Source organism: Calidris pugnax, unplaced genomic scaffold, assembly GCF_001431845.1.
Source record: "Calidris pugnax isolate Ruff unplaced genomic scaffold, ASM143184v1 scaffold54, whole genome shotgun sequence".
Classification (NCBI taxonomy): Eukaryota; Metazoa; Chordata; class Aves; order Charadriiformes; family Scolopacidae; genus Calidris; species Calidris pugnax.
The window spans coordinates 3,483,007-3,495,035 of record NW_015090864.1 but is presented as its reverse complement, the minus strand read 5'-3'; the positions used below and the strand labels follow the sequence as shown (position 1 = coordinate 3,495,035).

Below are 12,029 nucleotides of genomic sequence, written 5' to 3'. Positions count from 1 at the left end.
AGATCATTGTCAGAAAAAATTAGAGGTACCATGTGAGATGATTCCCACACCAGACATTCTTTTGAAAGACAGGCTGTAATCAAATACATGCTATCAAGTTCAGTTACTGGATTGAATTCATCAGCTGGTACTACAGAGGCTGAAGATGATTAAATAGTTTCTGTGCATCTGTACCCTCATCAAAACTTACATAAGGATGAGATACCATGGAAGCATATCCCTGGTTACACATTATTATCTTGTTATAAGTAAACTGATCTAAGTAGAAAATTTCATCAACTAAAAAAACCTAAAGATATTTTAGTGAACTGCAATAAAAATTGTCCAACGGGAGTTTGGGGGAAATGCAGTTTTAAGCCATTGTATCTATCCTTGTTCCAAAGAACTCCATCTTAAACTCTTCTTTTTTTAAATCCAGTTTTATATGTAAATAAATTCAGTCTTGTGATCTGTGAGTTGATAGAAAATATTTTGAAGAGCATCTTGATTTTTGCACTCACTGAGAAAGAAGTTCACAACTTACATTAATTCTTTTTAAGTGGTGTTCAATGTAAACGCATACATATTTTTCATTATGCCATTTTTCATAGCATTTAAAATTCTCAGAAACCTCTCATCCTCAATTTTCTTAGAAGACCAGAGATGCTCTTTCAGATTAAATGAAATTTGCATATTTTGGCCCTCTAGTGCAAGTTGATTTTCTCTGTGTCCTAAAAATCCAACTTTTTATCCATAAATCTCTAGGCTAATTAATATGACTCAAGTGCCAACGGCCTCTCGTGTCCATTCACGGCATATGCAGTTTGTTCAAAACAGCTTCAGAACTTTTCAGAAGCAATAAAACATAAAAAACTGTCAACTTTGTATCTAAACTGTTTCTTCTCCTTAGATTCACTGGAATAACTTGTGTATAATGTGTTGGCCAGGAAAGACATTCATATTCAAAATCTGAAGGATGATATCTCTAGTAAAAGGGCTCAAATGATACACACTCTCTCTCAACTAAACCCATCAGATTAATTCTCACTGCAGCCAACAAAGCTAGTCCAAGGTCTGTATGAAATGTAATCTCAGGCCAAATGTCTACTCTAAAGCATAAGGAAATAATCTGAAATTCTTTTGCATAGAATAATAATTTAAGAGCTTTACTTCTCCCTTTCAATGATCCCACTGCTGAACTGTCAGACCAAATCACTGCAAAATCAGGACCAAGACCTTTTATGGTGATATCTTGTATTACCAAGGTGCCATCTTCAGTTAGAGTGCTGGAGGCACTGCCTTCTCCACTAGAACATCAGACCTATTCGAGCAGCACAGTTGTGTGACCCCCGTGATCCAGGGTAAAAGAGCTCATAGGAAGAGAAACACTCTTAAGTCATAAGGACATGTTTGTTTAAATCAAGGGAGGCTACAAGACATTACAGAGAAAAAACTCTTCTCTGTTTCATGTGGCAAACTTCACAGATATAGCAGTGACAAAAAGACAGAAACCTTGATAACTTTCATTTGTGATCCATATACTCAATATATAGCAAGGGTTTGAGGTAACTATAGTCCCACAGTTAAGGTGCCTGTACTTACTGGGGAAGACTTCACCTCCCTACTTATTGAGAGGCAAATGGAATGGTCAAAATTTATAGAAGGAAAGTTGGAAAGAGAACTGAGAACACTCTGCTGCCAGCATACAGAAGTGGCATTTCCCTATCCTGAGAAAGCAGTGTGGCTTCTTGGTAACACCACCTTACAATTAATGAGGAAGAGGAGAAATGAAGAAAAGCAAAAAAAAAAAATAAAAAATTAAAAAAATAGGGGTGCTTCATTGACTGAAGTATAGAAAATGTTGCAGAGGAGCTGGGTGAGAAGACATATCCATTTTTTCTCATGGTGCCACTCAAAGAGCACACAATAAAATTAGGAAGCAGCACGTACAAAACATAAATCAATACAGCAGGAGTAATTAAGGCATGGAATTAATTTCTGCAGAGACCCAAATTTTAACTGGACAAAGATGACACACTTAAATGCAGGTAAATGAGCTAGCAGTGCAAGTAGGAGAAAAAGATATAAATCTCTACACATTTTGGGGTGTAAGTCAAACACTGAAGGATATTAATGAAATACTTCTTGCTCGAGTAGCAGTACCTGAAATTTATTCTGAGGAACACCACCAACCCCGTCCCCAGCCCTCTTTTCTGTACACAACAGGTATTGATCACTCAGAGATAGACATCCACACAGAAAAAATCACTGACTCAATCAGCAAGGCAATCCCATTATAAAAATGGGCCATCTACAGCATACCCTTAACAGGAGCCCAGCTCAGAAGTAATGCTAATGTATGTCCAGAAATCATATTTGTAATTAATGAGAAACTTCAAAGAAGTCTTAAACTAAAGAACAAACATTTTACAATCTGAGGAGACTTCTTTTCCTCTGCCCTGACCTCCCAGGGAATCACCTGAATTTGATAAATCTTTGTGAACAAAGGACACCTGAAAATGAGGGCTGGGAAACTCAGAGGCACATTAACAAAAACTTCTGCAAAAGCAACAGACTGATGGGACTGTGATCCCGTGTAAAAATATCTTTGCTCTCTGTAACCAGGCATCCAAGTAGGTTCCACCACCCAAGAATTAATTACACAAACAGCAAGGGACGCTACTTACCTCACCATTCAAGAAGCAGTAAAATACTGACACAAAGAAACCCTGGAAAGAATAAAAAGCAGTCAATTATTAGGTAAGCATTTTACCCTGCAGTATTGGGGATGGAAATTTATCCTGGGATCATCCTGAGCACAAACACAATCTTGTTGAGATCACCCACGTCTAGACAGATAAGATCTTTACCCTACAACTTGATGAGAGAAGACCCAGTGTTTGCAGCTCACAGGTGAGATCAGAGAGCGTGAATAGAGGGGATTCTCACTTCAGCTGTGCTGAAGCTATCTAGAGCTTCCAGCTGCCTCCCCAGAATGGCACAGACCCCTCACAGGAGCTAGGTCGTGCCTACCAGCTCTTTGTGGATGTCTCAGACACTTACAGGGACGTCAAATGGCCTTAGATGGTCTTGTGTGGGCAAGTGTGTCATCAGGTTGCTCACATTCATCGGAGCTGAATTGCTCTGTGGAATCTACTGACAGCAGTGACTAGACCCCTGTAATGACTGCAAAGACTGTAATGACTATAATGGAAGCTCAGATGACAACACGATGACACTCTCATCTCTAAACCTGTGAGTGAAATCCTACCCATTTTGCTTTCAGCAATGGACTGTAATTATTGCCACCATAAAGGAGAGATTCCCTGTGCTTGCTTTCTTACACATGCCTCCATCATGCTAGCAATAAAACAAGCAGAGTAACATTTTTTTGAGACATAGAGCATCAGCAGATAAAAAAATACAACTAATTTTAGGGAATGAATAATGTGGATTGTTTCACTGGTAAAAGTTAAAGTTCTTTTGTTCATAGATTTAAAAGGACATTTTTCATTTTGGATATTCAGTTGTGATTTCTGGTGGGATGCTCTGTGTTTCAAAGCTAAATATGCCATCAGTAAAAACAATAATCCAAAGATCAAAACTTTTTTAAACCATAACCCTAGATTTGGCTTGACAGGATGCGTGTTGTATATTTGTATTGACGTGCTGGGTATCAGAGTACTTGTTCCTGGAGATATCAGAGGTAAAACATCAATGTCAAACATATTTTCACTCCAGTTCAAGAAGGTCTTTAAAGCAGAGATAAAGCTGTAGCACAAATCTAAGCAGAAATGTGTGGCTGAAATCCATTCAAGGTCTTCAGTCACTTTTGGTTTTGTGCCAAGTCCAGAAAGCTGGGGTAATTACTGGCATCCCCACTGCCTTTTACATCCTGGCAGAACTCCTATTAAATTCAGGGGAGGGAGGAGGTAGGGTAGGAGTTCTCAGCTGGTATGGTCTGATGGCTGAGTGCACACACCATTGCAAAAGAGCTGGAGTGAGAGGCTGGGAAATACAGCTAATGTCTTTATCACATGAGCCCAACAGGTAGGAGATGTTTCCCTTTGTTTTAGCAACATCTAGTCTTAAGTCTCAGCTCACTGTCTGCTCTGTGAAGACAGAGGTGCCTTGGGAGGGTGATTCATCATCCTCTCTCAGGCTAGAATGAAACATCATCTCTCTCTCCATTGACTTTAGATGGAGCCCCAGCGAGGAGCTGCAGCTATAGATTGAACACAGTGATGATGTTAAGGGGGACAAATCCCTCCAGTACACACCTGAGAGGAGATCTCCACTCCATATGACAAGCTTATATATCTGTTACATAAACATGAACAAAGCTGAGCTACTTTCAACTAATATTTCTGTCAGGGACTTCATTGCCCTAAGTTTCATGGCTGAAAAGTATTAGGAATCCTTTCAACAGTACCCGATACCAGCTGCAAACTGGCTGTCTTACCTGAAAAGACTGCAGGAAGGAATTGAAATAGATGAAGACGATCTGGGAAATGTCATCCTCACCAGGGTTGACAAAGAAAAGCATGTAGGTGATGCCTAGCAGAGGCAGAAGAACTAACGTGGCCTTGACTGCCTTCCTGTGGGCAGGAAACAGAAAACCCAAGTGAACACAAGAAAGAACAACTGTGTTATCTGAACTGCTGCAGATTGCCACTCCTGAGACATGCTGCTAGAGCACTTGCTGAGGATAGCAGTGGAAGTCTGTATTTGCACAGTAATAATTTGAGCTTTTTCCCAGGAGGACATCCAAGTTTTAGGCACTTCTCAGCCTGCCTGCACAGGAACAGGCCCAAGGTTTGTGACCAGCGAACCATGTAACCCTCGGTGGAGGCTCCTGAAGTCCTCAGGCAATGAAGAACTTGGGTTTCTTAAGGCTCAGGAAAGGATATTTCAGAGGGAACCTGACTGAGGTTCCAGTTTGTAAGGCTGGATAGAGTTTGGCAGGGGAGCAGGGCAGGAGCAACAGCCTCCACTTTGGGTTGGGAAGCCACAGGTGAGTTTGCTCGTTAACACTTTCTGACCAGTGCCTGACCACCTGGAGAAACATGTTCTGGGAAAACCTTTGAATCCTGTTATTTGTCCCCACACCCTGGACTCCAGGGCACAAATGGGAACCTTTTTTATACCCCTCCCTTTCTCTCTCCAGACAGTTTCTGTCTTATCAATGAGGCTTGCCTTAGGGTGAAGTCTTGAGACTCTCTGCAGGTTTGGTGAGTGATTTCTTATACCTCAGGGTGATGTGATAAATGCACAATTTAGCTGCTGACCAGGGCAGGAACCCTGTGCCCATGAGACCTGTTCTATGCCCATCTTTTGATTCTGTCAGGACTCGAAATGCTTTCTCTCTCTCTGCAACACCTGCACACCCAACTCGGTTGTGAAGGACTCTCTTATAAATAATAAACAAGCAGGTGGTGCACAGTGAAGCGTAAGCAATTATTAACAGAATTACTAGGGGCTAATCTTTGTTATTGGTGCTACAACAGTGTCTTGGGATGTCAGCTGCAGAACAGCACCTTGTTGTGCTAGATACTGTACAAACACAGAAGGCTGCAATTTTGCTAAGTCTGTATAAATCTCTGTATAATTCCATAAGAGACAGACAAAGGCAGGCAGGTATGCAGGCAGGGGAGCACGAAAACATTGCCAGTGTCAGGACAGAGTGACATTCTTAACAAAGTAGCTGCCACATCATTTAATACTTGCTTAACAAACGTTTGGAGTGCTCAGCTTTAGAGCAGCAAGGTTTGCCCCAGGCTTTCCCGGAATGATACAGCTTTCTGTTTAGGCTGTGAAAAAGAAGATTCCCTCACAGAGCTTGTAACGAGGATAAAATCACTGTCATCTGTTCAAGGATGAAGGGCAGTTACTTTAGATTGCCTCAGAATCTAATAACTCTAATGCTCCCTGCAAACTATGGAAGGGATAAAAATGTACTGAGATTTGAATCAGTTTTTTTTTTTTATGCTACTTTTAGTTTTATGGCATGAGGTTTCAGCATGAAAAAAGGGGTGTTTTTCCCCTTCATTTCTCAGGAAATGTGCAGAGCAGAGTCTGAACAAGAAAATTGGACTACTGCATTAACTTCACATTTGTCCCCAAACCTCAGACAGGAGTAAAAGGAAGGAATCAGGCAAAACAACAAATCCCTGTTATTGCAGCAAAACTGCCTCCAAAGTCAAGAGGAGGCTGATTTGAGGACATTGAGGTTCAAGCCCCAGCTTGATACACTGAGATTTTATCTAGAAACGATTTAGAGGAGTGCGACCAACCTTACTCCACAAAAACTGTGTTGTTTCCCAGTGTGAGGACCTGTTTGTCCATAAATGCTCCCAACACCTTACAAGATACTGTGATCTGTGATGCCACCCACTGAGTGGGTACACAAATGCTGGTACCAGCTAAAGGGCTTCATTCCCACACCCTGCACTTTAAAAAGAACATTAAACCTTACTGGAAATACCTGCCCTGTGCACAGTAATCATTATTAATGATACTGCTGTTGATTACAGATGTGATATGAATTTTTTGGCCCAGGCTCTTTTCTTCTTTTACTTCTGACTCTGGTAGGATATTAGTGTGAACAAGGATCTTAATATGCATATGCACATGACTTACCTGTACTGTATCGTTTCTGAAGTGGTTGAAGCTCTCAGCTTTGTCATTAAAATCCTAACTATGTTAAACAGAAATACAAAATTTATCTGGAAAAGAAGGAAGAAAGAGGGAAAAAATAGCACCAGTCAGTCAAACAGTAGCTTAAAGGATGTGATTGCATCTTAAAAGACTCATCCTGCAGTTTCAATCTGATTGAGCACAGCCTTTTGGTTTTACCATTGATTGCAACAAACTCAGAAGTTTACTAGAAATACCAGATTGTGCTGCAAACATCCAACAGCTATTAATGTTTTCAAAGCAGCAATGAAAATGGAGTTAAAAATTAATGGTCCCAGCGCGGAACTTACTTTTACTCCCTTTTACTCCATTCCCAGGTGCCACAAGGAACTAAGGGTGGGATTTATTTGGCTTTTTGGATCTGTCTCTGGCTCGGCTCATCTGTGGAGCATTTGGCAGAGCTGTGCTGTGTTGATCTGGCAGGCGTTTGAAACCATCCTCCCGTTCCACAGCAGGTGGTAATGGTTAGGTAGGGCTCCCCAGACCTGACGTACAAGACTGCATTGCAGAGATCTGAATGTGAGCTAGTCACACTGGACTCCCTCCGTACTCGGTGGAGGCTATAGATTGCACTCCACAAGAGACATTTAAAATCGAGCAGATGAATCATACCTGAAAAATGCCTATTTTTTTTTCTGCACGGGCTTTAAAGGTGAGATGATGGATTTACCACCTCCCTCTTTAATCTGCTGAGCTAGGTAATTATTTCTGTTACAATCTCACCACTGAGAATTGAGATTTGCTCTAATTACTGTTGTAGCATCTGCCAGCAACTTTCTTACATAAGTTTTCTCTCAGTGTAAACAGGAAAGGAAAAGAAAAAACCTGAAAAGAAGATCCTGATTTGTGATCAGCAGAAGGATTTGGCACCTAGGAGCAAGTTTTGAGTTGCTTTCAACACATAAAGTAGGGTAGCTTACAACATCCTGGTCTGTCTCAAATTTGTCGGCGATGTATATGGTCAGAAGTACAGGATTGTTATCTCAGGATTGTGGAGGTCACAACCTAAGCTTGTGAGGAGATATTTCTCTCACACACATTTCCACAGTCCCAGGGCTCCTGGCATTTTGCAGTCTATGAATGGAATAATTCTGTGATTGACTTCCAACTATTTACAAACCCTGTAGCAGAGCTGCCAACTTAAAAGTGTTCTCAAAATATGTTCTTCCCCTTCCCCCCTGCCCCGTGCAATGTGCTATATTTCGATGATTACAGTATCTTGGCATCCATCATATCATTCCCTGCGGTTACTGTAACATGGTTCATAACAAATGGTGCAATAAGCACCTGAACAGACACTGGCAGCATTGGGAATTATGTACATTAAACAATTATTATGTGTGAGAAAAAAAACGCTGCTGTAGGAGTTAACGTGACATTTTTTGAAATTATTTTCTTAGCAGAGCAGGGCCCTAGGGAGTACAAGAAATAAATAAAACAGTGCAGTTTGTATACTGGTTCTTGCTAGAATTGTCTTTGTCATATTTAAGAGCTTGAGGTCAACTGGTTCTCACTTTATTTATCAGAGACAAAAACTGCTCCATATCACTGGTTTGACTTGAATCTTAAACTCCTCACTTTGGTGACTGCACTGTTCCTCAACACCAGAAAGAGAAATGTTCAGGCAGTGTCTGCTGAGAGGGACGGGGGTGTCCTTCACCCATAGAAGGAAAACTTCTGCCTCAAAGTCTGCTACCAATTCTTGAGGTTTCTCGTTAGCTCAGAGCCAAATTCATGTTTCTTCTATCAAGGATGCAAAAAAGGCAGCAATCCAAAACTTGCCACTTTTGCAATCATAATGGAAGGTGCCAGATGGAATCGCAGGCTCTTAGGCAAGGGCAAGTTCCAAAAAACTAATCACATGTGATTAACATGATGAACTGGATAGGAGAAAGCATTTCAAGTTTCACGAGTCCTACTTTGATGTGACAGCAGGGAAGTTGACATTCACATTGCCACAGGCTGCATCAGAAAAATTAGGGATCTTCTCTGAAATTAAATTGCAGAAGTGTGATTCATCAGTCCAGGAGGAGAATTGCTAGCTGAAAAGTTTGAGAGTTACTTCACCGGAAATACTCTTATTCTACATAAACCAGTTTTTCATTCTCCCACTCTTTGCCCAAATTCCCCATGCAAGGGTTGCAGAAAGGAAACAATGATGACGTACAGAAAGGATGTATTAATATTTGTCACCTAGATTTTCATCTAAGTTCGCACTGATCCCCAGTGACAGCTGGCTCATTCATCTGGTTGGCAGCGTTAATACTGATTGTCTTAGTTGTCGCTCACTGTGCTGGGTACCACCACAGAATCACAGAATGGCAGGGGTTGGAAGGAACCTCTACAGATCATCTAGTCCAACCCCCTGCCAAAGCAAGTCCACCCAGAGCAGGATGGGCAGGGTTTTGAATAGCTCCAGAGAAGGAGACTCCATAACCCCTCTGGGCAGCCTGTTCCAGTGCTCTGGCACCCTCAAAGTAAAGAAGTTTTTCCTCATCTTGAGATGTAATTTCCTGGGTTCCAGTTCGTGCTCGTTGCCCCTTGTCCTGTCACTGAGCATCACTGAAAAGAGTTTGGCCCCATCCTCTGACACCCACCCCTTCAGATATTTATAAGCATTGATGAGATCCCCTCTAAGTCTTCTCTTCTCCAGGCGTCTCCTCTGAGTTAGACTGAATGAAATCTATCTTGATAGTCTTAACATTTCCCACTGGAACAGCTGTGAATACAGAATCATGCTGATTTTTGGAAAAGCATGAAGGAACAGAAGAAGACTTTTTTGGCTAATAGTTGGCTGCCTGAACCCATTTGCCACTTGTCATTTACAGAAAATCTGTCCCACTTGCTCACCCAAGGCTCCAGAAACACAAATGCCACCCTACCTAACTGCAGAAACAAACTCAGACCTGGGAATTTCATTGCCTGTCCTCATGCTCATGAATGGCTGCTCTGTAAATAGCAAACCTGGATCCAAACTCCTCTGGATTCTTAGGCAGGGTCCCAAGCTTAAGCTGCTCTGAACTCCAGACCTAATGTTTACTCACACAATTACACTTTGCAAACATTTAATAAATGAATTGAAAATGCCTGTCAAAGCCCTGGTAGTCATCTAAGGACAAATGTCATACCTGGTCATCTGATCCCCAAGCATCAAAGAGTGTGAGGACAACTACTCAATGACAATGACTCACTGCCCAAGTACAGAGTTCTAGCTTTCACCAACAGGCAACTCTTGAGGACTTTCTGAGGCAGGCATTAGAAGCTCATCGCAAAGAGCAACATCAAGTCAGGAGAATCCTATGGCCTTTTTTTAATGCATAAAGTAAGGTTAGAAAAATCATTCACATCTGCTTCTGGCTTTAGAATCTATGAATAATATATGCAGCTCTTTCAAGGCTTTGTTTTCCACTTTCTCACAGGGCGACTTTCCACAGCTGTCACTGCACCAGGACAGGACACGAGTGCAGCCTTTGGGTTGTTATGCACAAAGCTCCTGCTACTGGCTTCATCCCACAGGCTGCTTCAGGAAAGAGAATAACTAATTCTTCTAGATTAGCTATCTAAGAGAGAAAATTGAAGTGACTTGGCCTTGCCTATAAAGCCATTCGATCACACAGTGAGGATAAGAAGGGTAAAAGCATAAGGAGGCAAGTTGGATTGGCATAATTTCATTTTAGATTACTTCTAGGTAGCTGGTTATCCCAGGTTCTATTTATATCCAGTGGAGAGGAACAGGAAATTTTCAACAGTCGTTCATTTGACATATTTTAAATGAATGTTTTTGGAAAAACAGTGCTTGGACTTGAACCAGTTGCCCACACAAACCATCCAGTGATCTTCAGATTGTCCAGGGGTACCCCACCTGAGCTTCAACTGAATGAATGTGGCTGTATCTACTGAGGATCTGTGACATTATACTACAGGAAAGATTAAAAAATGTTTTGAAGCACCAACATCAAGGGTTCCCTTTTGTCTCTATTAAGGTCTCTCTAGGAGATCTTGATGACTTCAATAGGATAACCTCTCAAAGGCAGAGCTTAACAAGCAAAAAATTCCAAAGCAAAAGATGCAAATGTGGTAACATCAAAATACTTGCTTCTGCTTTTGCCTCCTAGAGACACATTTCAGTATGTTCAATTTTAATGATTTCTTTTAAAAGAATGCTCCACTTCAGAAAGACGCTTGGCTCAGTAGGACCTTTAAGTAGCATTCAAAGAGATGTAATCTGAAGATTTTTATTGTCCATTCGTCCACACTGGGCCTGATATGACTGCTCATAGTTGAGTTTGAGTTTGTTCAGGATGGAAGACACAATCTGGGACTCAAACAGGGAACAGGCTGCTGCACTTCAGCAAAAGCTGAAGTCTTTGAAATGAAAAAGGAGCTATTTTCTCAGCTGGAGAGAATCCATACAGTTCTAGTGACTACCACATTGATTCTGATTTACAAGGGAAGAAGATGAAGCTTCTGGAGTTTATTCCTTTTATATATATATATAGTAGCATTTCAAAGGAAGAAAGAGCTTACTACTGCAAAGTGAGTTTTCCTAGAAAAGAGCCTCTGTACTGTATCTAGCAAAGTACACAATGATTTGTCAAGGACTTTCTTGTTGTTATTGGAGCTCTGTGTCAACAAATAAATTTATCTCAGAACTGGACAGCTCTAACAAAACCCACACATCAGTTCCATAAAAGGAGACTGACGAATGTACATTTAAGAGAAGTAATGATGACAGGCAGTGCATCCTTTCTATTTATCTTTACTCTCATTTGGTATTTTTAATAATTTCTGTTTATACATGTTTTCTGCTTCATAATGGAAAACAGAACTAAGGATTTTTCCCTTGATATTTATTGACAGATAAAATTAATCCAAAGATGAGGTATCAAAGACAGAATAAACCATCTTATTTCATATTCTCTTAATTTCATTTATGAAGTGGTAAGAACATAATTCTAGCTGGAATAAGACCCTCTCCAACTACAGATGGGAAAGAAGTAGTTTTCATACCTTGCCAGGGCTTTGGAAGCTTAGCGTTTCCATTTCTAAATTGAGATGAAAATTCAGAGCCCAAAATGGAGTTATAAGCCAGTGATCCAAAAAGCATTTGGACCACCTGTTTTGGCACTGATAAATTATAATCTGAACATACAAATCCAGAAGCTCTTTTGAACCAAAAGAAATTTTTCAGTAAAAGATTTCAGCCATAAAAATTTTCTGTCATAAAACCCAAGTTCCATTTGAAAGGAAATTTATCTCCCTTAGTGAGATGAAATAGCCAAAATATTTCAAGATACCCAAAAGAGGGAATGCTGACTGTGAAGGCTTCTTTGCAGTTTTCCTTAAACTCAGGA

General features: G+C 40.8%; 1 protein-coding gene across 1 annotated transcript in view; it reads right to left on the bottom strand.

Moving 5' to 3' along the window:
- Window positions 1–2,633: 2,633 nt before the first annotated feature.
- Window positions 2,634–12,029, bottom strand: part of CRHR2 (corticotropin releasing hormone receptor 2) — a 96,121-nt gene continuing 86,725 nt past the window's right edge. The window contains exons 9-11 of the mRNA XM_014944859.1: window positions 6,619–6,704; window positions 4,442–4,577; window positions 2,634–2,708 (exon numbers count right to left, since the gene is read on the bottom strand). Coding sequence (XP_014800345.1) covers window positions 2,634–2,708; window positions 4,442–4,577; window positions 6,619–6,704 — 297 coding nt within the window. The remainder of the gene's footprint in view (window positions 2,709–4,441; window positions 4,578–6,618; window positions 6,705–12,029) is intronic.